This window comes from Myodes glareolus, chromosome 9 (genome assembly GCF_982192425.1).
Source record: "Myodes glareolus chromosome 9, mMyoGla1.1, whole genome shotgun sequence".
Taxonomy (NCBI): domain Eukaryota; kingdom Metazoa; phylum Chordata; class Mammalia; order Rodentia; family Cricetidae; genus Myodes; species Myodes glareolus.
The window spans coordinates 46,014,896-46,041,379 of NC_142034.1; the positions used below are offsets into that span (position 1 = coordinate 46,014,896).

General features: G+C 37.9%; 1 protein-coding gene across 2 annotated transcripts in view; it reads right to left on the reverse strand.

Moving 5' to 3' along the window:
• The window catches only part of Ssh2 (slingshot protein phosphatase 2), a 243,935-nt gene that overhangs the window by 132,935 nt on the left and 84,516 nt on the right, over positions 1 to 26,484 (reverse strand). For both annotated transcript variants that reach the window (XM_085695369.2, XM_085695371.2), the window contains one exon: positions 9,509 to 9,552. In XM_085695369.2, coding sequence (XP_085551495.1) covers positions 9,509 to 9,552 — 44 coding nt within the window. The remainder of the gene's footprint in view (positions 1 to 9,508; positions 9,553 to 26,484) is intronic.

The following is a 26,484-nucleotide window of genomic DNA, read 5'->3' on the forward strand; positions in this document are numbered from 1 at the left end:
AGGGTTTCTGCTTCATGAAAGAGTCAGCCAAACATTCTGCAGAACACAGAAGAAACTGACTGACAAACTGCCAATATAGGCAGAACTGTCTTTGAAATTTCCTGCTTCATGGAAAAGTCTGCCAGAAACTATGGGCCTGTAGGCTGAAGATGGATACCACAACGTTACAGAACTTTGGGTGAATGTCCAGGCAGCAAGATGTCTCTGTCAATTCTAGAGTTTTGGAAGTTGCTTACAATGCACTTCCTATTAACTTAGGTAATATTATATCCTTTTGGGGTCTTCGATGGAGTTGAAGAAAGATATTTATAAATATAAAGGATATATTAGATATAAAACTTTAGCCTCACAAAGATAGGAATGATAATATTTTCCTTAATTTGCCAAATGTAAATGGACTAAATATTGTAACTATAATTCTTGCTTGATAACTGTTTTGTTGTATGTAATCCTTCTATGTTAAAGTTAAAGCCTTCCTTTTTATTTGAACAGAAAAGGGGAAATGGTGTGGGAAGTCCTTCTGTATATGTGTTGCTTTTATTGGTTAATCAATAAAGCTGTTTTGGTCTATGAAAAAGCAGAATAGAGTAAGGCAGGAATTCTAAGCAGATAGAGAAGGAAAGAAGGTAGAGTTAGGGAGACATCATGTAGCTGTGGAAGGAGAAAGACACCCGCAGAAGCCCACTGGAACCTTGCTGGTAGGTCACGACCTAGTGGTGATGCACAGATTAATAGAGATGGGTTAATTTAAGATATAAGAACTAGTTTGCAATACAGTTCTTTGTATTGCAATACAAATGATTGGCCAAGCAGTGTTTTAATTAATATAGTTTCTGTGTGATTATTTGGGTCTGGGTGGCCAAGAAATGAATGAGCAGTGTCTGCCTACAACCTCCTCCCTGTTTTAATCTAAAGGAAGGACAGGTTTTGACGGACAAACTAAAGTATTAAACATATTTATATCTATATGTATATATGTATATGTAATGCTGCATATATTTTCATACAGACATGAGAGAATTTACAAGCAATCCTATAGTAATAAAAAGGGACATCTAGAACACAGAATTTGAATTTCATATATTGAACCTTCAAAACAGGGCTTTGAAAGATTCTTTCAAACACAAATTTATATTCAGACATACATATCCATGTGCATGGATATGTATGTATATATACTTTCTTTCGTGCTTTAAATATAGGTAAAGAAGATTGTATCAAATAAATGCCAACTCTGCTAGGTATTGTGTCAAGGTAGAGAATATATAGTTACACATAAAATATAGCTTACAATAAAGCAGGGGAGAAAGATGAGGCAGATGTAGAAATAGCCCCAAATACCCCATGTTCTCCATAAACAACATAATTCTTATACATTTGTACTTGCAGTATGTTGCTCCCTTTCTTATCATTGACCAAGGTGCCTGCTGAAAAGATTGTTCCAGATCCCTTTATAACGAGTGTCAAAGTTCATGGTGGCACATGCCTAGAATTGAAGCATTTAGGAGATAGAAGCAGGAGGGCTATGAATCAAGAGAGGTTTCTTGGTGATTTGTATGTGGTACAAAGATTTGTTTTTGTAGACATTGATAATCATTGGAAGAATTCCTTTCATAATTATGAAAAGAAATAATAGCTGGGTGGTGGTGGCACACACCTTTTATTTCAGCACTTGGGAGGCAGAGGCAGGTGGATCTCTGTGATTTTGAGGCTAGCCTGATTACAGAGTGAGTTCCAGGACAGTCAGGGCTACACAGAAAAACCCTGTCTCAGAATAACAAAACAAAACAAAACAAAACAAAACAAAAAAGGAAATAAATAATACAGGGCAAATGACATGGCTTAGAGGGTAAAGTACTTGTTGCTCAAGGCTGACAACCTGAGTTCCATCCCTGAAACCCACATAAAAGGTGGAAGGAAAAATGGAGTTCACAAAGTTGTCCTCTGACCTCTAACACGTGCACCATGGTATGCACCTACTTACACCCACATTATATACACAATAATAAAAATCTTAAGATTTATTTTTATTATAATTATTTGTGTGTGTGTGTGTGTGTGTGTGTGTGTGTGTGTGTGTGTAAGTGAATGCCACATGTGGTTGCCTTATGAGGCCATAAGGAATCAGATCCCTTGGTGCTGGAGTTACAGGGGTTGCTTGCTGGATGTGAATGTTGGGAACTGAACTTGGTGCTCTGGAACAGTGGTATGTACAACTGCTAAGCCATCTCTCCAGTCCCCATAATCTTCTTTATAAAAAAAAGGAATGGCTGGATTTCAGCAGTAGACAGAAGCAGACAGAAATCTGTGAGTTCCAGGCCAATCTGGTCGATATAAAGTTTTTGAATAGAGCAAGGGCTACATAGAGATCCAGTCTCCAAATAAGTAATACATTACACATAAAATTTAAAAGGAATAATTTTAGTACCTATTGACTAAAATATTCTAAGAATAAGTACTTTGACTTTATGTCTCTCCTTATAAAAAGATTTTTGTTATGTTGTTGAGGCAAGGTTCTCAAAGAAGCTTAAAACCTGTATTTCCAAAGTCTGAAATAGATGAGAAGCTACAAGATTTGTGTTCTAGGTGTCTAAAATAAAAACATAATCAATAATCACAAACAGGACAGAGACTGTCCTTGATCAACTAGAATATATGGCAATATATTCACTGTATTCAGCTGTTCTTCCCACCATTCATTTCAGAATTCTTTTCATTTTCTAAAACTAACTCTTTGTCACATTCAGTAATAACATCCCGGTGTATACCCTCTTCAACTTCTAATAGCCATTATTCTCCTTTCTGACTTTCTTAATTTAATTACCCTAAGGACTTCAAGTGAGTGGCATAACATAGAATTTACCTCTTGGTGACTATTACACTCAGTATAGTGTAATTAAGGTTTACTCACACTGAGGTATGTCAGAATTTCCTTCTCTTTCCACAAACACTATGGAATTGAAGATATTATGTTAAGAGAATAAGGCAGGCACCAAAAGACAAATACCATTTTTTCTCACATATATGGAAGCTAACAGTATTGATCTCATAGAAATAAAGAGTAGAAAAAGAGTAAATAATAGAATAATAATTAGAAGTTAGCAAGAGTAGTGGGAAAGGAGGCATAAAAAAGAGAGTATCTCCACTTTAGAGAGTATACACATAAATTCTGAACAGAAAATTAGCAGATGTGTGGATAGAAAAGATTATTTTGATAAGGCCCTTAGAGACAGTAAAGATGTTACCTGTTATCTATCAAATGGCATAGAATTATGGTGAGGAACTATGTTCTAGTGTTTGATGGAAGAGAGAACTTATAAGTGATGAAATTGGATATTTAGCTTATTTCTATGAGGAGTGGAAGAAGCCCTGACTGAATGTGTAAGGAGTTGATGAAGCCCTGAGTTAATGAGAGCTGTTGACATGAGCACAGTCATGTCAAGGACCTCAGTGACTCCAATAAAGATGAAGCTTTCCCCAGGTGAGGCTCAAACGGATGGCAAAGCCTCCTTCTGGTGGTCTGAGTGCAAATGTTGACAGTGTGTAACAGAATTTATCAACCACAGTCTACTCCTTCAGGATGACTGCACTTTGAGACTGATCCTCAACAGAGACCTCTTACTATGATTACCTAAACCTGCTTACTTGTTCAGCTGCATACAATAAACCCGGCTCCTTGACTCAGATGCATGAAATAAACATCCTCCATCAGAGAGAGCACAGAGCACCTCTCCTAGCTTTTCTGTATGTGTGTCTGTTCTTTCTTCATTCCTTCACCATCCTAGTTAGGCCAATCCCTGAAGCTGTGAAGAGTGTAGTAGATTTCTAAGCAAAATATTGAAGGTGTGGGTTTGGGTTTTCTTCACTGCTTATGGTAAAATGCAAAAAGGAATTATAACTTAAAGATTAATCCTTTTAAAGAGTTATATTTTTAATTATGTGTGTATCTCTGTGTTGGTATGTTCTATGTGCAGGTGCCCATGGAGTCCAAAAGAGGACACTGGACTGGAATTGGAGTTACAGGTAGTTGTGAGCTGCCTGACATAGATTTTGGAAACAGAACTTGAAACTGGATCCTCTGGAAGAGCAGTATAAATTCTTAACCACTGAGTCATCCCATTATTTCCAGCACCTGAAGATTAATTCTTATCCTGTATGTATGTATGTATGTATGTATGCATGCATGCATATATATACATACGCAAACAAAATATAATACTATCAGGGGTGTGACAAACATTACTGATTTGAAGGTTAATATCTTTATGGATTTCAACAGAAGTCAAAATAGAGAAGGGATTATTTGCCAGCATAGTTACTTACACCTGGGACTAAATACAACAGAAAATTGAACGCAATGATTGGAGTATATGGATTGAATGAAATCATGCAACTTGGGGTTATAATGCTTCCCCCCAAGAGCCCCCAATATTAGGTATGAGAAACTTCCTTTCACGTTGCTGGTTAGGGGAGTTCAAGAAACCCTCAAAACACCACAGGCTATTGCTGTTGTTTTTGGCCATCTTCTAGAAGTTGAAGGTAAGTTTCACAAACATGACTCAAAGGAATGGATCTGGATATAACACAAAATCCTCCTCCCTGAGTACTAGTTTTTATAGTACTAGAAGGTGATATGTGAGTTGCCAAGAAAAGAAAGCAATCAGGAATCCTATCTGGCTATAATACTATAAACCACAGCAATGATGAGCACATTAAAATGTCCCTAAAGATGTAATACTGGCACTTATATCTTGGTGGCAGCCATAATTGTCTAATAGGACGTAAAGCCCACTCAATAGTAGGGGACTCTTGCTTGGTACTGGAAACACCCAGTCAATTGCCTATGGCTAGTGAGGTCTTAGACCTTAGAGGAGAATTTACTACTGCCACTTTATTAAACCAGTACAATTCCTAACTGCATTCTAAACAATTATCCTTATGCCCACAGATAAGTGTAGCTTTCACCCCTCATCAAAGGAACTTCTTTTTGAAGCAGACAGAGACTATTACAGAAAGCTACAGCTGATCAAAATGCAGAACACAAGACCATGGAGTACCCAGCTTCAATAGATACATCTACAGCACAATCTCTACACCTAAGGCTCAGGGACCATATCAGAAGAGGTGGAAAGACTACAAGAGTCAGAGGACAAGGAAGCTCCTGTGAGACTGTGTCTTCTATATGTGACAGGGAAGCTGTACCCATGAATTATCAACAATATGGCTGCCTAAAGAAGACATATTGATCATGACAATATCATAGTTGACATACCAATGTAGTTGGGGGAACCACACTAGGCCTCGCCACTAGATGAAGAGTTATAGGCTATTAATGATTGCTGAAAGAGGGAGAATTAGTCTTCTCCAGAGACGAGCCACCTATTTGGTTATTCACTACTAAGTGGCTAGCCCTAAAATCATATACATACAAGAAACATTAAATGGATACACCAAGTTATATATATGTAACAATAATAGGAAAAGAGACCATGAATTTCGGGTGGAGGGGGGGGAGGTGTTCCTGGGAAAGAGGAGAAGGAAGCGGGAAAATGATGTAAATATAGTACACATATATGAAATCAAAAAAGAAAAAAAGAAATCCAAAGCACTCTGAAAGGCAGACATAAGTTCAAGATCATACTGGTCTACAAAGTGAGTTTCAGGTCAGCCAGGGCTACACAGTGAAGCCTTGAATCAAAAAATAAACATACAAAAAAAAATGAATGAAAAAGAGAAAGGTTTAGCTTTTAGGTCTGGTGGTATATGCCTTTAGTCTCAGCATCCAGGAGGTAGAGACAGGTAGATATATGAGTTCTAGGCCAGACAGGGCGACACAGTAAAACCTGTGTAGAAAAAAGACAGACTGGCAGACAGATAGGAAGATCTAATGGAATTTGACTTGCTGTTCTGGATATTCCAAGGACTTGTTACTCCTAACTTCCTTCTGATTGTCCTTTTAGAAAGGTGTCTATGTACACTTTGCCTGCAACCATTATATTTTCAAAGTCTATAGTTTATCTTGTTTTAGAAAATCACTGATGGAGGTGAATTTGAATTCAAAATGAATTATACGTTCTCACTCACATCTGGTTTTGATGTTATTTAGATAGTCTTTTAATCTCAAATTGTGTCATGTGCGTGTGTCTGTGTGGGAGAATGTGTGTATGAGTGCAGTTGTCTACGGGGCCAAGAAGATGGCTCTAGATCTCCCTGTAGCTGGAGTTGTTGGCAGTTGTCATCTACCTGATGTGGGTGCTGGGAAGTAAATTTGAGTTCTCTAGAAGAGCAGCAACAAATGCTCTTAATCACACAGTCATATCTACAGCCCTGATTTTGATGTTATTTGGATGAGATTTTGGACTGTAGAACTGATGATGGTGGAACATGTAGGCCTAGCTCTAGCATTGTAAACAAGTACTCTACCAATGGGCTACATCTACAAAGTAAATTTATAGCACTCTGTGAGGCAGAGGTAGGCAGATCTTTGTGAATTTAAGGCTATTAATAAAAGAAAAAAAGAAAAGAAAAAAGGAAAAGAAAAAATTAACAATAAAAAAAATATCTAGCCAGACATGGCTAGTGCCATGCCTTTCATCCCAGTATCTGGGGGCAGAGCAGGTGAATCTATACAAGTTCCTGGAACATCAAGTCCACATTGTAAGACATTGTCAAAAAGAAAAGAAGAGTGAGTTCCCATGCTGGGAATACAGGTGTGTGCCACCACACCCATTTTATGTGGTGCTGGTAACCAAACCAAAGCTTTGTGCATGCTAGGCAAGCACTGTACCAACTAAATACCAACTGAGCTACATTCCTGGTCTGACCATGGTGTTTTATAGGCAACTAGTTTTGTATACCCACATTGAAAGATTATGTTTAACTCATGGATTTCTTAACACATACATTTAGTTAAAATATATTACTGATGCATTAAAAATAATTTGGGGCAGGAGAGATGAAGCAGTGGTTAAGAGCACTTGTTGCTCTTGCAAGGGACTAGGGCTCAATTCCCAACACCCACATGATAGTTTACAATCAAATGTAACTCTAGTTTGAATGGATCCAATGCCTTCTTTTGACTTCCACAGGGTACTTCTGATTTCCATGGGGTACCAGTCGCACACCCGGTACACCTACATACATGCAAAAAAATTTAAACACATAAAATAAAATAAGTCTTAAAAATTAAAATAAAAATAAGTAGTTTGGAACTTCCTTTATTCTACTAGCAAGGGAATTTACTATTTAGCTTCCTACTACAAACCACATTTGAGTCACCAGACTGATGAGCTGAGGTATGTCAAATGAAAACACTCAAGGCTGGTTTGCTTTATGGTAACTGATAGAGAATGCCAGAGTGATCTTCAGTAGCCAAAGACACAAAACTTAACTTTTATAAGGAGCATTTAACTGTAAGGAACAAAGTTTCTTCACTTTGAGTTAGATAAAAACTTAAAAACAGACTGGCAAATACACTGAAGATAAGAAATTAGACTGGAAATTATTTTTAAATGGGACCACAAGGTTTTTCTTTAATATCATATCTGTGCAAGTATCCTTTTCATGTTATCATATTAACAAATTAATTACTAATAACTTTAAAACAGGTCTTTATGGCTTTTCATGGCTTGACAGTTCAGTGCTGTAAATACAATATTTAAGTTTTACTGTTTCATAATTATGTAATTCTTTTGAAAGAAAAACTACTCTCATGAATTCCAAGACAATATGTAAAGTCTGAGTAATCTCAAGTTAATACCCAGAGATAATTAAATCTTTAGATTGGATCTATGAGGAAATATTAAGAATGTTTTGGATTATTTTTAAAATTCTAATGAACAAATATCCTTGTAGTATGATTGAACATCCTTTGGATATATGCCCATGAGTGGTATTTCTGGGTCTTGAAGTAGGTTGATTCCCAATTTTCTGAGAAGTCTCCATACTGATTTCCAAAGTGGCTGTACAAGCTTGCATTCCCACCAGCAATGGAGGAGTATTCCCTTATTCCACATCCTCTCCAGCATAAGTTATCATTAGTGTATGCTAAAATAAAAATTGTACAAGACAACTGGTTTCATTATTATAGTTCATACATGTAAATAACTTTCTTTGATCATATTTCTTTCGTCCCTGTCCCACACTCCTATTTGTTCCCTTCCTCTTCTCAAACACGCTTCCTTCTACTTTAATTAGTTTTATTTTTAAAATCCAGATTCCACACATATACAACATGAGACAGTCTTTCTACATCAAGCTTATTTGACTTAACATGAAGATTTCCAGTTCATGCATTTTGTTCTATAAGTGACATAATTTTATTCTTTATGGCTAAATAAGACTCACTTTATCTGGTTAGTGTCTTTATAATAAGCATGCTTATTGTTCCACTGTATGTGTCACTCAGAATGGCTCATCATCTGATTGACTTTAGAGGACGTAAACACGTAAATGGCTAGAACTTTGCAGCACAGATGTTCCCTATGTGGCATAGGCTAGCCTCAGACCAGCTATTTAGCCAAGTATGACCCTGAACTTCTGATTATTTCACCTCTACTTCCTAAGTGCTTCAATTGTTGATGTAGACTACCAATGCCTGGCTTATACAGTGCCAGGGAATGAATCAAATCCAGGATTTTGAGCATGCTAGGCAAGTAGTCTATCAACTTAGCTACATCTCCAGTCCCCAAGAGACTTGGTGAAAACTGCCCAAACTAGCCTTCCATATCACTGAAAAACAATCAACCATTTGAAATCTTTCTGAGTTAGTAACTAGATTCTTAAAGCAGTTCCATTTATTCATTTTTAAAATAGTATTTATCTAGTTTTAAAAAGTAATTTTTTAAATTTAAAATTTTTAATTGTGTATGGGTTTTGTCTACATGTATGTCTGTGCATCATGTGAGTGGCCGGTGTACTCAGAGGCCAGAATGGGAGTTGGATTCTTTGGGACTGGAGTTATAGACAGTTGTGAGCCATTGTGTGGGTTCTGTGAATTAAACCTGGATCCTCTGCAAGAGTGGTCAATGCTCTTAACCACAAAGTCTTCTCTCATGCCCATATCTAGACTTTTTAAAAATGATTTGTTGGTGTATGGGTATGTGCATGTGAACCACATATGTGTAGGTGCCCACAGAGAATAGTAAAAAGCCTTAGATGCCCTGGTAGTTGTGAGCTGTCCCATGGGTGGTAGAAATTGAACTTGGGTCGTCTGGAAGAACAACAAGCACTCTTAACTGCTGAGTCAATCTCTCCAGCCCTGTTTGTTTGCTTTTGAGACAGAGACTGGCTAAGTAGCCTAGGCTGGCCTCTCACCCATTATCTTGTTTCAGACTCTTGAGTGCTGAGATTTACAGGTAGGAGTCACTACACAAAACAGCAGTTCATTTTTTTAAGTATCAGTGGAACATCTTGTAAAACCAGGACAAACTAATTCAGCAAGATTCATAAAGATTTAGAAAAAAGACACAACTACATAAATGACATATGATGAGACAAACAAACATACCTTCTGGGCTGCGACCGGCATTCCTCCTCCCCACTGTCGGCCTCCTGTATAAACAGAAATTACAAAAAATTAAAATGGTCTCATAACTAATGGCATTTAACTAATTTTTAAATGCAGAGATATGTTATTCATGTTGATCTGCATCTAAATTAATTTTCTTCACAAAAGATGATTTGTACTAAATGAAGAGATTGATAACATTAAAATTTATTTTGGGAAGAAGTATCAGTAACAGTTTATAAATAAATTTTACTGAAAACAAAGTGCTACTCATTAAAATAATTACCTCTGAACACCAACCAAATATGTTCTGTATTGTTATGTCACTTTAAAATAAGCACTCATCATATTACCACCAATAAACATTATCAAAATTGCCTAATGATTCTGATCCACAAAGAACAATCTAAACAATGAGCAAACCTTCCAAGTACTTATGGAAAACCACCAGTGCCATCAACACAATGGTTACTCAATTACTGAGCACTTACAATGTTCCAGGCACTGTGTATGACACTTAAATATATTATCATTTTGTTGTTGTTGTTGTTTTGATTTGGTTTTATTTTTTGAGACAGGGTTTATCTGTGTAGCCCTGGCTGTCCTTGAACTCACTCTTAGACCAGGCTGGCCTTGAACTCACAGAGATCTGCCTGCCTCTGTCTCCTGAGTGCTGGGATCAAGGTGTGCCACAATACCTAGCCTTACTGATTCTTAACGAAGATGGAGAACACTAAGGAATCAAAACCTTCTATAATAGAGATAATAGCAGTGCTGGCTCACATATGAACTCACAGAGTGTGTGGCAGCATGCGCAGGGCCTGCTGGGATCTATACCAGATGGGATCCTAGAGCTGAACAGAGAAACAGACACATGACTCCACCCTAACCCAGAAACTATCTTCAATTGATAGCCACTTGGAAATAAAAAAAATTAATTTTCTCTAAGGGAATCTCTCTAAGAAAGCAAATCACTCTTACTGGTAATAGACCCCAACAGTAAATGATCAACACAAAACAAACCCAACTCTGTCTTGTAATGTTAAATCAGGGCATATTCTCTCTCTCTCTCTCTCTCTCTCTCTCTGCAGGTCCTTTAGGTTATGTATTATAGTTCCCTATTTTAAGTACCTAAGGAACTTCTGTGTGTGTGGATGTGTGTCTCTTCATCTATACGCATTTCTTATGCTTTTTCTTTGGTTCTTTGTCTTGTTTGGTTGTTTTGCCATATTCCAATTTGTTTGTTTTTGATGTATTTTATTTTATTATTATTCCGTAGATGCTTGTTTTCTAATAAGAGATAGAAGGGGTGTGGATATAAATGGGTGGGGTGGAGAGAAACTGGGAGGAATAGGGGGAGAGAAAACTGTAATCAGAAAATATTGCATGAAAAAATTTGTTTTCAATAAAAGTAAAAATTCAAAGGATTGATAGGAGTATATTAATCATGGATTAGAACATGTGACAAGATAAATAAATATAATTAGACACATGGAATTAGGACTGGTGAGATGGGTTAGTAGGTAAAGTGCCTTCCTCTTTTTTTCTTTTTTCTTTTCTTGATTTATTTATTTATTTATTATGTATACAACATTCCTTCCGTGTATGCCTGCATGCCAGAAAAGGGCACCAGATCTCACTATAGATGGCTGTGAGCCACCATGTGGTTGCTGGGAATTGAACTCAGGACCTCTGGAGGAGCAGTCAGTGCTCTTGACCTCTGAGCCATCTCTCCAGTCCCAAGTGCCTTCCTCTTAAGCCTGACAGCATGAGATGGTAGAAGGAGAGAACTGATGCCAGCATTGTCGCTTCTTTTCCAGATGTGTGCTGTGGCACACATTCATAAGCACACACATACACACAGTAAATACACTGCATAATAGTAAAACTGTACTATTCTCAGTAGTATATAACATAATTGGATCTTAACTTATGAAAATTTAATAACTTTTATTTTAAGAAAACAAAATTCACAAAAAGAAAATAAGTTGCCCAAGGAAACTCATAGTGTGATGTTACAATTAAAACCACAAGAATATTCCCTTCTGCCTGACTGGAAACTATCATTTACCTATGCCTGGCTTACATTAGGAATTAATTATTGTAGTGGCATTTCATTTGTATTTTAATAAATAAAGCTTGCCTAAAGATCAGAGAGTAAAACAGCCCCACTGGTCAGCCTTATAGACCAGGCAGCAGTAGTAACACACACCTTTAATCCTAGTAGCTACACTAGTTGCCACAGAAACCAGGCAGGGAATGCCTTTAATTCCAGTGGTACATGCCTTTAGTTCCAGTTCTAGGGAGGAATATAAAACAGGAGGAGACAGCTCTCAGACAGTCTCATTTTGAGATTCCTGGAGGCAGGATCACCATTTCAGACTGAGGTAGAGGTAATAGCCTATGACTGGCTGTTTTGCTTTTCAGTCTTCAGATTGAACCCCAATATCTGTTTTTTGTTTTGTTTTGTTTTTGTTTTTTTGAGACAGGGTTTCTCTGTAGCTTTGGAGCCTGTCCTGGAACTAGCTCTTGTAGACCAGACAGGCCTTGAACTCATAGAGATCTGCCTGCCTCTGCCTCCGGAGTGCTGGGATTAAAGGCGTGCGCCACCACTGCCTGGCCGAACCCCAATATCTGTTTCTGAGTTTTTATTAATCGTGCTTCAAGTCATATTACTATAATATACAGATATTCAGAGAGGCAAGGATACTGATGATGAAAAAGTGAGAAAAGATGATAGAATTACTGATGCTATAAAGATTTTTTCTTTACATTTGCTTCTTGATTTTAGTATTTGTTCTGTCATCACTTTTGCCTGGCTTGTGAAACACAGAAGCAGTAAGAAAAATATTCTTTTTTCTTTTCTTTTCTTTTTTTTTGACAGGGTTTCTCTGTATATAGCTTTGACTGTACTGTATTCACACTGTAGACAGGCTGGCTTCGTACTCACAGAGATCCACCCACCTCTGCTTCCTGAGTGCTGGGATTAAAGGTGTGCCCTACCACCACCCGGAGAGAAAAATAATCTTAACTGATGTGTGCACTGTTTGCCACACTGTTTGCACCCACACTTGTAGTTTATGCAGCTGTCTCCATTTACCGTTTACCATCATTCCACCCTCATTCCTGGGTATCCAAGGCCAACTCTCTCTCTCTCAACTTTTATTCTTCTCTCATACATTACATGCCACATTTCCTATCTCTCCACTCCTCTCAGTCCCTCCCCCATTTCCCCCCTTCCCCAGATCAACTTCCCCTCTGTTTCCCCCCCAAAAGAAGAGCAGGTCGCCCAAGGGATATTCACTGAACGTGTCCTAACAAGATAGAATAAGACTGGGCACAAGCCCATGGCTGGATGTGGCAACCAGTAGGAGGAAAAGGGTTCCAAGTTAGGTAAAAGAGTCAGAGCTCCTCCCCCACTCCCACTGTTAGGAGTCCCCCAAGAACACTAAGCTACACAGCCATAAGGTATATGCAGAGGACCTAGCTCAGACACATACAGGGTCTGTGTTTGTAGCTTCAGTTTCTGTGAGTCCCTATGAGGCCTGCTTAGTTGATTCTGCTCCATGGCCAACTCTTAACTTTTATTCCTATGTTATTCTTAATATTGATTTTCATTTAATCATTGCCATTGCTTATGCTAAAGAAAAAACACTGCAGAGATTCTATTCCTAGAAGGAGGATACAGGGAGTCCTAGTGCAGTAACCATTGCTGTAGAATAGGCTTTAGGATCAGGAGATACTATCTTTAGGAACTTAGAAAGAAAGGTGTTAAAATGGAAAAGAACTGAATGGGAAAATACACAGAACCTGGAAATCTTACAAAAATGAAAATGAAGGGTCTGGTGTGACACATGCACCCTTTATCCCAGCGCTCAGGAGGCAGAGGCGGCTGAGTCTTCAGACCTTGCTAGCCGGTGTAGCAAACCAGTAAGCTTCAGGTTCACCAGGAACCCAATCTCAAAAGAAAGTGGAAAAGTGATAACAGAGGATTCCTACATCAAACACTGCCCACCACACACACACACAAGGATACATGGACTTGAATGTAAATGTGCATGAGCACACATGTGTATGCACATGCACACACAGACACACAATGTGCCCAAAGAATTTAATAAATAGAAAAGAGTTATTGGGATATAATTTAATAAATACTTCTTCATTATTAGTAGCACTACTTAGATATCTCTCAAATTTTGATGTATTTCTCTCATTTTTATTAAATAAAATACGTTAGCATATTTAAGTAATGAAGTAAAGTAGTAAAATGAACACTAGTCTACTTAAAACCTAGACTAGTATCCAATATCTTGTTTCCTTATTTATTTCTGATTTCTGTCTTACTTCATGATGCAACTATTCTGCTAATGCTTATAATATTCTTATTTTCCATTCAATTTTATTGTAAGGACATTTCAATACATAGGAAAGTTGAAATGTCATATAATAAACCTGTATATCCACAATTTAGATTTATCATTAACATTTTTCTCTACTTGTTTTATCATCTATCCATTCATTCTGCCCATCCATCTACCCATTCTTTTTCTTCTCACTCTATAGTTCAGGGTGGCCTAGAAGTCACAGAACTCTTCCTTCTTCAGCCAATCTCAAGTGCTGAGATCACAGGTATGGGTCAGCACATCCAACCATCGGGTAATCAGTCTTGGAGGTAAGCTCCTTTTTCCATTGAGCCATCTTGTTGGTTCATGCCTATATTCTTAATGTATCATTTACTTTGACTGTTAAATGGTTTCAAATTTCATTACAATGTATGTATTATTTCCAATAAGCATTTGTCTGATTTTTAAGAATGTAGAGATCAGGCCTAGGGCCTAGGACATCCCAGGCACTTGCTCTATAAAAACAAAACATCATTTTCACTAGATTCATATATATTACTTATTACATATAGCTTCACCTCATGTATTTTTACTGAGGAATTCATAGATTTTATTTGTGTAATTATGTAAGTTTTTTTTAAGGTCAAGGACCATGCCTAATCTCATCTATTTAGCACAATGTCCTATGTACAGATGGGACTGGAGTGGATAACTGGTTAAATTTGTTACAGATGAACACTTGAAACCAACTGCCTATGCATTTTCAGCAAATAAAAACTATGTGTTAGTAACATTTTAGCTTTCACAAGATAAAAGAATTTTGTTGTTGCTGTTGATTTTTTTCAGGAGGTGACCTGTGCCCTAAGGTCTGGAAGTAACACTTAGGTTTTCCTTTTGGCTAAGCAGACAATTCACTTGTTTTCATTGTGTATTCATTCATTCAATATCAACTAACTACTTAAAGTCTTATGTTCTAACCAGTAAACAAATTTGGTCCTTATCCTTGGATAGTTCACATTGTAACTCAGGGAGAAGGTTCCGTTAAAAATGTAAATTGCCTCACTTGGGCTAGAGCAGTTGTCTAGTTTGTGTGTGTGTGTGTGTGTGTGTGTGCACATGCGCACAGGATATATATGCACAGAGGAAGAAATAACCAGGATTGGAAAATTCTTTACTTAAGTTAACTTTTAGGTTGGGCTTGAACTAGTGGGCTGTTGTTAAGTGTGTTAAGTGGTAAGAGCTAATTTACTTCAGGCAGAGGCACAAAGAACAAAAAAAGAAAAGCAAAACAATTTAGTAAGCTTGGGGAACACTGAGTAGCTGTGGATTTCTGAGACAAAGGCAGATATTAGAGGTCAAGGCTATCAAGCAGTATTGCTGCTATGGGTCTGTAACGCTAGGTATCCTAACATGGCAATTCTATAGCCAAAAAACTGAATTATACATTAACTCAATGTGACAGAGATTATCAGTTGTCTCTGCCCTTGGCAATAAACTAATAGTGTGTGTGTGTGTGTGTGTGTGTGTGTGTGTGTGTGTGTGTGTGTGTGTGTGATATCAGGAAAAAAAAAGCCACATACTTGTGTCTTTCTAAAAGGAAATGTGCACTTTGAAACTGACGATAGTACTGTGTCTCTGGTTTGTGAAAGGAGGAGGGTGTAAAAGCACTGCGAAAGCTGTGTTTGATGTCGTCATGGTTGGATTTAAGGATTTCTAAGCGGGTGAAATGCATCTGTGTGGAGGGGATGGGGCTGGGGGCGTTTCAGAAAGGTCTAATATGTGGGAAGGTGAGCAAGTGGGAGGGGGCAGAGATCCACTCTTAAAGGGGGCAACACCTTCCAAATGACAACTCAGTAAAGGAAGCTAGAGGACAGCAGCAAGTGAAGGTCTGCAAGCTCCTTTCTATTTGCTGCCACCTACTGACAACAAGCTCCACTTTCTCCAGTCCTTCAGTATGGACTCAATATAGCTCTCAGGGAGCTTCCAGGCTTTCAGCACTGCATTGGAACTGCTAACCTTTCTCACTTGTTTCGAGAGCCCGGTCCTGTACTACTCCAGAATGTGTCCGTGCACATGCTTGTGTGTGTAAAATTTGTTGGTTCTATATCTCTAAAAAACTCTCCTAATACAAATACTATTTATAGCATTTGATTTACTTGTTAGAGAAGGCTTAGACTATTTCTAAAAGCAAAGAAAATGGGGATGAAGCCAGTGGCGTGGGTTATTAATTGCTTTGTAAGAAATGAATTCAAGGAATACTTAGCTAGATGTTCACTCGGTGCTGTTGTACAGCAGATGGGCACAAACGATAGACCTAAGCAGCTTTACTCTCATGACTGTAGTCTTAACCTGGGTGGCTATAAAGCTGGGATCCACTGCAGATGTCCATTGCAGTGCCTAATGTGACTTCTAATATGGCTTGGGCCTCCTCAAGGAGAGTAGTTTCAGGGTTGGCTTCTTACATGGCAGTTCAAGGCTCTAAATGGCTGGGCTTGGAGCTAGCAATAGTGTCACTTATGTCACACTTTCTTGATGCAGTAAAGGACAGCCTAGAGGGGAGAGGAATTGGATTTCTCTTTCTCAGGGAGGAAGCAGCAAGAATCCACAGTCATTGCTAAGCACCTCCAACAATTCTGGTGACTAGCTAGTTGAACATGTAGGCAAAGGAACAGGAAAGAAAACAAGGAAAGAATTTATGATGCTGGCTGGAATCAGGAGCCAAAACATAAATTCAACTTAATCATACTTTATAGAAACATAACAAGCAGTAAAGTAATAATAAGTTAGATGAAGTATGCAACAACTGCAATTGAAATTAAAGTCATATCATACTCTTATTATGACAGGGTTAAAAGAAAACCTAAATAAAACTTTCTTTCCTATCATTTGAAGCAATAGGAAATTTCTGTGAAAACCCACCATTTTCAAGGGTTTTGTTTCTGTTTTAGATTATGTTTATGAGTGCATATGAGTGTGGAGGCTAAAAGGTGTTAATCCCTGGGAGTTGGAGTGAGCAGGTGGCTGTGAACTGCCTGATGTGGGAGCTGAGGATGGAACTCAGGCCTTCTGTAAAAGCAGTCCTTCCTCTTAACTGTTGAAATCTGTGTAGTCTAAGTATTTTTCATAAACTATTATAAAATATATACTGGCACACTGACACAAGCCTATAATCCCAGTACCTGGGAGGCAGAGGCAAGAGGATCCTAATTCTAGGTTAGCCTGAGCTACATAATTAGAGGCTGTCTAAAAGAGGCAGGTGGGAAGGAGGCTGGGGACATACCAGCGGTAGAATGCTTGCCTAACATGTCCAACACTGGTACTGTAAAACCAAAACAACCAAATAAGCTGCTTCCTCAGAGACAAGAAAGCTTGATTTAAATTCTGATAAAACAGATAAAATTCTGAAAAATAAAATGTCCTTAGTCAAGAACTTTTGAAGAGACATAGTCCAGTCAATGCTCAGAGGAAAAGCCTGAGCTTCTATGTGGAGTTGTCACTGGATGTCTTCTGTCTGTAATCCTTATTCTACTTAAAGATTACTTACTGTATATAGCTTAATTCATCCATTTATGGTTCTTACTGTGCACTTGTAATATTGTCTTTTCTATTATCAGAGATTCTTGAATTTATTTTTTAATTTTTAAAAATATTATTATGGGGGTGTATATGTGTATCACAGTTTGGGTATGAGGACAACTTTGTGAGTCAATTATTTCCTTTCACATTTATGAGTGTTGCTAAAATTCCTTACCCAAATATAAAAAACATAAAAAAGTCTACCCCATCCTCCTACAGTCCCAACAACAATCTGAGGCATGACTCCTATTAAAGTTCAATGTGCAAAATCAATAGTTTATTAACTTCACTTACAGAGCAATGGATGGGAGATTATGGGTAACCTTAAAGTAGCCACCCTGGAAGATCTGTACTCAGCATGGATGATGATTCCCTCATGGCTTTGTAGATAGAGACCCCTCCCCTGTTCCTTCTCCATCTGACTTTTCCTGAGACTTATGTACATTTAGGGAAGAATCGGATACAACTAGTTGGGAGGGGTGGTTGAGTACTCGCGTGAGGATTCCATGATCCTCCATGCTTCTCCTGTGAGAGAATCCAGCAGTCAACAAGCACTGCTGAGATCTGTGTGAGCAGGTCCAACAGGACACCTGAAGATGGATGGCAACAAGTGTGGCTCAGAGATAGCCCTGTGCAACACCGTGGCTCCTGCAGATCTAACCCAGCTGGTCAGGCTTGCGTAGCAAATGCTTTAACCCGATGAGCCATTTTCACAGCTGAGTTTCTTGGTTTTAAACAGACCTTGAAAGAACAATATTCAACTTCATATGGAAAAAAAAGGATAGCCAAAACAATCCTGTACAATAAAGAACTTCCGGAGGTAACATTATCCTTGATTTTAAGCTGTACTACAAAGCTATAGTAATAAAAACTGCATTATATTGCTATAAAAGCAGATAGGTTGATCAAAGGAATTAAATCAAAGACTCAATTGTAAATCCACACACCCATGGATACCTGATATTTGATAAGGAAGCCAGAAATATACAATGGAAAAAAAAATAAAGTATCTTCAACAAATGGTGCTGGTTTAACAGGATGCTGGCATGTACAAGAATGCAAATAGATTCATATCTATTACTCTTCACAAAACTCAAGTCCAAGTGAATCAAAGAACTCAACATAAAATCAGATACTGAACCTGATAGAAGAGAAAGTGGGGGAATAGCCTTGAATGAATTGGCATAGGAGACAACTTCCTGAATAGAACACCAATAGCACAGGATCTAAGATCGACAATAAAATGGGACCTCATGAAATGGAAAGCTTGGCAAAGGATACCATCAATGGGACAAAATGGCAGCCTACACAATGGGAAAATTTTTCACCAATTCCACATCTAACAGAGGACTAATATCCAAAATATATAACGATCTTAAGAAACTAGACAGAAACAAACCAAATAATCCAATTAAAAAATGGGGTTCAGAGCTAAACAGAGAATTCTCAACAGAGGAATCTCAAATGGCTGAGAAACACTTGAAGAAATGTTCAGCATCCTTAGCCATCAAGGAAATGCAAATCAAAATGATTCTGAGACTTCATCTTACACCTGTCAGAATGGCTAACATCAAAAACACAATGACAGCTCAAGATGGCAAGGATGTGGAGTAAAGGCAACATTCCTTCATTGCTGGTGAAAGTGCAAACTTGTACAGTCATCTAGAAATCAATATGGTGGTTTTTCAGAAAACTGGGAACCAGTCTACCTCAAGACCCAGCTATACCATTCCTGGGCATATACCAAAAGGAAGCGCCATTCTATCACAAGGACACTTGCTCAACTATGTTCTTAGAAGCTTTATTTGTAATAGCCCAAAACTGAAAACAACCTAGATGTCCCTCAACTGAAGAATGGATAAAGAAAATGAGGTACATTTACACATTGGAGTATTATTCAGCTGCTAAAAAATAACAACATTGAAATTTGCAGGCAAATAGATGGAAGTTAAAATAACCTAGGAAACAGACCTAGAAAGATAAACACGGTATGTACTCACTTATAAGTGGTATTATCTGTAAATGATTATCATGCTACAATCCATAGACCCCGAGAGGCTAAGTAACAAGGGAAACAGAGGAAGAGGGGATCTGGGGGAGGGATGTTGAAAGAGAGAGCCTGGGAGGATAGAAGGGAGGGGAAACTGAAGTTAGGATGTAACGTATGAGAGAAGAATAAATGAATGAATAAAGAAAGAAAATGTAACACATCACCTGGGCAGTGGTGGCACATGTCTTTAAACTCAGCACTTGGGAGGCAGAGACAGGTGGATCTCTGTGAGTTCAAGGCCAGTCTGGTCTACAGAGTGAGTTCCAGGACAGGCAGAGCTACACAGAGAAACCCCGTCTCGATAAAACAAAACAAAACAAAACAAAACAAAGCAAAAGATACTAGAGGAAGTAACCACGAAAAGGTAAACTGAATAAACCTTAGACTTATTTCCCTATATTATGTACTTTATTCCTATTAAATTACTAGTCATATACTTGGCTTATCCATCCATGAGTAGTGTTCAAATAAGGGCAGAGAGCACGCAGTCGAATTTATAAGACAGAAGTCTGCTTCTGTGCCAATATCTCATTCTCTAAAATTGAAAGTTCTTTCATGACTCTTACCTTGTTTGAACCACCCTGGAACCAAAGCTTTGTAAGTCTGATCAGAACCTCATTTTTCAGATGATGAAACTGTCTCACAAAAGTGAGATACTCTGTTCAAAGTAATGGAAGAGTGAGCATCAGAGTTAGTTTTCTGTCTGGGATGCTCCAGGTACTTTGAGAGTTGGTCTAAGACTCTATCCAGATTCTGCTTCCTTTCACTGAAGTGACATTCTAGATCCCATTCCTTGGACACTCCACACTTGGTCCACTTTGTTTATTGTAGCCCAAGCTCTTAGTATGGTTATACAACTTATTTTTCAGCCAGGACACAGTGGTACAGATGAATTAATTGTTAAAATGCTGAAACATTTGTGTGTGATGAATGGTGGCCCCTCTGAATATTCAAAATCAAACAGGCAGGTAAATGTTTGGCACAACAGGGGACTTCTAGATCTTGTTCCTGCCTAGTCAAAATGGCTGACTGTGCCATATTTAAGTTAAATATTTTGAATTATCTTTTCTTGCACCAATAGCCACATTTTTTTGCTCTCTAAACTTTGTTTATTTTCTTTTTGGTGTGTTGAGAATTAGCCCAGGGTCTCACACATGCTAAGCACATGCCCTATCATTGAGCTAAATTCTCATCTGTTCTCTAAACTTTGATGTAAAACTTAACTCTGATTTTTATTAATAAATTTGTTTGTTTATATCCTGGTTGCAGTTTCCACTCCTCTACTCTTCCTGGTCCCTTCCCCACTTCCTCCTTTGTTCCCATCTCCCAATTTCTGTTTAGGAAAGGGCAAGTCTCCCAACAAAACATGGCCTATCAAGTTGCAGTAAGAATAAGCACCTCCCCATGTATTAGGGCTGGGCAAGGTGACTCAGCAGAAGGAGTAGGGTCCATTCATCCCTGGGCCAGCGGCTGCATATTCCTACTGTCTCTATCCTTACCTGTAGCTAGTTCTCTGCCTACTAGCTGCACTCCAACTGCTGAATCTGATTATGGTTTGAATGCTGCTAGTCCTTTGCTACACAATTTATCATGTGTTCATAAGGATTTAAATTATAAAAGGAACTGAAAACAGAAGTTTCTTTTACTATTAAGTATGCTAATTTTTATGGATCTGAAGAATAAGATTAGGATTAAACAAAATTATAAATTGAAAAATATTTAAAAGAAGAGGAACACAAACATAGAAATGCAAGAAAGGGATGTTGCTTTTTTTAAAAAACCAATTATTTCTAAACTGACAGCATGACTTTTTCAAACTTTCTAAAGTTTTTTTTTTTAATTAGATAGTAGACAAACACAGTTAATAGCTCTGGCCAGAAATAAATTAAAATATTAAGATAGAGGCACTTTGCTATGTTAGCTTTTACTAGTGGGAAATGAATTGTTATCATATTATTCATACTTAAACTATTCTCCAAATCACTATGCAGCAGAGGATGGATGACCTTTAACTTCTGACCCTTTTGTCTCTACTTCTAGAGTACTGAGATCACAGGTGAGCTATTATGCCTGCTTTTGAGAGGTACCAGGAACCAAACCCTTGACTTAGTGCATGCTAGACAATCACTACCAACTGAGCTACTCCCTCAGCCCATTTGTTGATCTTTAAATAGAAAATATATTTATTGAGAGCTGCTGAAGTCTACAGGGGACACAGAAGAATGTGAGACAATGCCATATTCACAAAGTTTGTCTGTCTGAAGAGGTATAGTTATAATATTTGAAAAATTGATCCAACATTTTAATTAAATATTTTATTAATGGTTAATTTATTATTATATTATTATTATTAGCATGTGCATGTGTCTGCATGCGCTCACATATGCCATGTAAGTAGAGGTCAGAAAACAATTCTGTGGAATTGGTTCTCTCTAGCTACCTCTCCCTAGATGCTAGGGAATCAAATTCATGTCACCACACTTGTGTGGCAAGCAGGTTTATCTACTGAGCCATCTCACAAGCCCTGATCCAAAAACTTTTTTTATTTTAAGACAAGAAGTCACTATGTGAGACTATAACTCTGTATAGACCTTGAATTCCTAAAGATCTACCTACCTCTTCCTCTTGACTGCTGGGATTAAAGTTGTGTGCCACCACGCCAGGCTGATTCCAACTTTTACGTGTAAATGTGTGGTAAAAGAAGGATAAGTCACAGGAATTCAGAAGAGCTGGCACTGTGGGAATGTTGTTCACAAGACAAGTGGGCTTTGAACCCAGTTGTAAAGATTTTGAAGAGATGCAGAGACTAACATGAGAAAAAGGAAAGAACAGCAGAAATATAGCTGGGGATGGTAATGAGCTGACTAATGAGTTGAAACCCGAACTTGCTTTGAGGTAGGTTCCAAATGATAAATTTCAGGTAGCTGGGCTCTAAAGATGATCCACAGATGGGCAACCCATAGAGGTGTTTATCATCATTTTGGAAAAATTGAGTAAAATCATAAATATATTGACTCAATAGCAATAAATCTATTAAGGAGAACATTTTTCCACCCAGAACCAGAGGACACTGGTCTCCAGTAGGGGGCAGACAAGGCAAAGCTTACACTGCAGTTACACTGAAGAAAGCAACGTGTCAACAGAATATGCTAAGAGAAAATATACATTGCTGTTACTTAAAGGTACCTTAAATTTTAGGAAGAACCCAAATTAGGAGATAAGTCTTTCATAGAAATCTGTGGTATAAGATGCTTCTAAAGTTGCAAAAAAAAAAAAAAAAGTGCTCCCACTGGGCAGGCATACCAGCTATGCTAGCAATCATCTTCACAGGCTACTTACTTCTATCTTCCCTACCCATCTCAGGCAGGTCTCAAAAGCTACCCAAATAAATGCCTAACTACGTATATATCTGGGTTGGAATTCCAACCTGTGCTTTTCATTTCTTTTTGGTCAACTAGGGAAGTTTTGCTCCTATGGCCTTAAAGTCAGAGCTGAGGTCATGTCACTGGAGAAAAATTCTGATGTATGCATTGACTCAGCAGGCTGAGGAGCTGCCATATAGGAAGGCTGACGGGGAGTCTTTAGTCCTACTAACTTAATAGTCATGCATAAATATTAACACCTAAAATGATTTCAATAAACCTTTTAAAGGCTAAAGCTAGATTTTGCGAAGTATCATAAACTTGTTTTCTTTGATTACTAAACATGTGTCTTTAAAGATATAAGAGCAATGCTATTTAGCAGACTGACTTTCTGCCATTTGGTAGAAATCATTTCCCTTCATGCTTTTGTGATTTTTTTTCTTTCTTTTTCTGCTTTTCTTTTTTTAAAAGACAAAGTCTTGCTATGTTGTGCAGGCTTCAAACATGCCATTCTCTTGCCTCTAAAATATTATGACTCCCTCCCACCCCTACATATCAAGTAAAAGCCTTTAAGACTTGAGAAGAGTTCTCTCTCTTTCATATAATCCTTTTCTTCTGCAGTCTTCATAAGGTAATTAGAGTTCAGAAAAAATGAAATAAGCATAGGAAGTCTATAATGACATGATCAGACCATTCTAGTTATATTTGCAAGATATTCTTTAATCTAGAGTTCCCTGCCAAACTGAATAGAACTAAAGGGAGAAAGGGGGGGACAAGCAAAAAGTGTGGAACACAGGTACACTCGATGGGATGTCTCCTCCCCTATGTAGATTCTAATACAGATGTGAATCACTTTAAAACATCCATCTACCCATCCTTCTCACTAAAGGCACTAGCAGCTCCAATAGATAGTTAAAAGCATAAATGCAAGGAACCAGTAACCCCATAAAACTGTGCTTCCTGGAAACAGAAAAATGTTAAAAGGGATTCCCCAGATATCCTAATCAGTAAACACCTCTCCAAGCAACAACAGGAAATGTTTACTACTGACTTACTTTCCAGCAAACCTTAACTTTCTTGATACCACCTCAACAATCCACGAGGATAACTAAGCCTCCAGAGTGATGGTAAGATAAACATTACATAATACCAGAGGACTGAAAAACCAAATAAACACACAGACACACAGACACACAGACACGTTGTTAGATAGCCAATGTGGGTGCTTGGAAATAAACTCAGGTCTTCTGGAAGAAGAGTACACATTCTTGACTGCTGAGTCACCTCTCTAGCCCCTGGATTTTGAATTACAAAAAGTATATTGAAAAACTATTTAGGAAAAATAGAAAAAAAAGCATAGATTAGTTTGGATTTAGCTCTTTCTGCTTTTCTTCCCAAGGGTCCTTGGATTATGCAACAGTTGTTACCTCTGCTACACAGAAGAATTATTAAACATGACATCTTCCAACACCTACATTTTTGTGTTCTCATATACTGTCTACACACATTTATTTTAATTTTCTATGTTATGTATAGGTGTTCTGCCTGCATGTATATCTGTAACACCATGTGCATGCCGTCAGTGCCTGTCAAGGCCAGAAGGCATTGGATCCTCTGGAACTGGAGTTACAAAAGGTTACAAGCCACCATGTGAGTGCCGGGATATGAGCCAGCGTCTGATGCAAGAGAGGCTAGTGCTTTAATGTAACGACTGAGCTATCTCTCCAGACCTACATATACTTAAATGTGTCTAAATTCCAGTGAAAATTTTATGCATTAATTTTGAAATCTAGTTTGAGTAGAGATGAAGATGGATGGGGGTGATGTTGGTGCTAGGGATTGAACCTGGGCCTTATATATACTTGAGAAGCACTGTACTCTCAAATCACATCCCAAGGCTGAGATGATATCTTTTATGTAACATGAATGAATGACATTGCCTCTAATACTCTATGGTTCAAAGTGGATGTGCACGACCACGAAGCTTAAAGCTGCCTATACCACATACTAACTCTTCAGGTTCCAGGCATTTTCCCTAATAGTTAGCCTTCAAAGGCTCTGTCAATCTCCAAGATTCAACAGTGATACTGTGGAACACCTATGTTGCCTTACCCGTGGAAGAGGAACTGTGTGGTCAGGGTTAGAGTGCTGACATACTAACTGAATTTTAAGTACTTGTCATTATAGACTTTGTTCTGCCACATAATATAAAGCAAAGAATCTAGAATTTGATCAGAGGTCATAGTCTCAAACAGATTAGTGCCTGTATGGTAAACCAGGAAATACTATTTACCTCTAGACTATAGCTTATGACTAAATCAGAATAAAATAAACTAAATATTTTTACAGTCTCATTATACAGACATTAGTGTTTTAGATGTTGTAAATAATTTTCACCTAAAATCTTCAGGAAGTTTTAATTTAGAAAAAAATATATATTTGTCAAAGATGGGCCATAATAGGTATCTTTAAAGTCTCACTGGCTCAAAATACTTTCTTATTTATGTTACATGTTTATTAGCTACTTTTTCCATCATTTGTGAGAAAATACATAACAGAAACAACCTAAGATAAGGAAAGTTCTTTGTTTTATGGCTTCTGAGAGATTTCTTTACAGCATAGCAAGGCAGGCAGGACAGGCAGAGTAGCTCTGGCTATAGTGGTGTGTGTAAAGGCTTACTTATTTACATGGTATTAGATAGGAAACAAAGTTCAGAACCACAACCTAGCATCAAGCATAACTGTTAAAGGCCTTTCCCCTAGTCTTCGACTTCTACCTACCAGACAGGTCCCATCTCCTATTGACTCCTCCTGAAGCCTTCAAAATAGGGTAATAAATGGAGAACTGTTGTCCAAAATAAAAGCCCACAACAGACATTTCAGAATTCAAACCATAGCACCTATCCATCCAAAGCTGGTACAGATTTAACTCCATGTTGTCCAGTCTCCTTGGATTGGTCACTATGGAAGAAAGAAAGGAATCTAATCAATCCTTCAGCTCTTAAGGACTAAAGGCTTTTATTCAGAGCTGACAAAAAGTGGTAGGCCTGGTGGTACAGGCCTGTAATCCCAGCTACTTTGGAGGTTGAGGCAAGAAGATATCAAACTCAAGGCCTACACAGGTTACATAACAAGTTTAAAGCCAGTCTGAGCAATATAGTGAGACTCTGTATCAAAATTAAACAAACTTTAAACAAAATTAAACACATTGAATACTTTCAATGTCTGTGGGTGTCACACACACCTTTAATCCCAGCACTGGGATGGCAGAGACAGGGGGCAGTCTAGGAGTTTGAGACCAGCCAAGTCTACATCTACATAGTTACATTGTAATGAGACACTGTCTCAAACTCTCCCCAAAATAAAAAACTCACCCACAAACAAAAACCTAACCTCATCACCACCAAAAATAAATTTAAAAAATGGTTTAGAGATATAGATCAGTGGTAGGGCCCCTGCCAAACATGTTTGAGTCCAATTCTCAAGGAAATAAAATCCCACCAGTCTGTTGGGAGGAGAACCAGAAATACTAGCAAATACAATGAAATGACTAGAATAAGGATAGATAAGAGCATTGGCATGTAAAAATAATTTAACATTATACAGACTGAGCAGATTGTATTTAGGAGTGTGTGTGTGTGT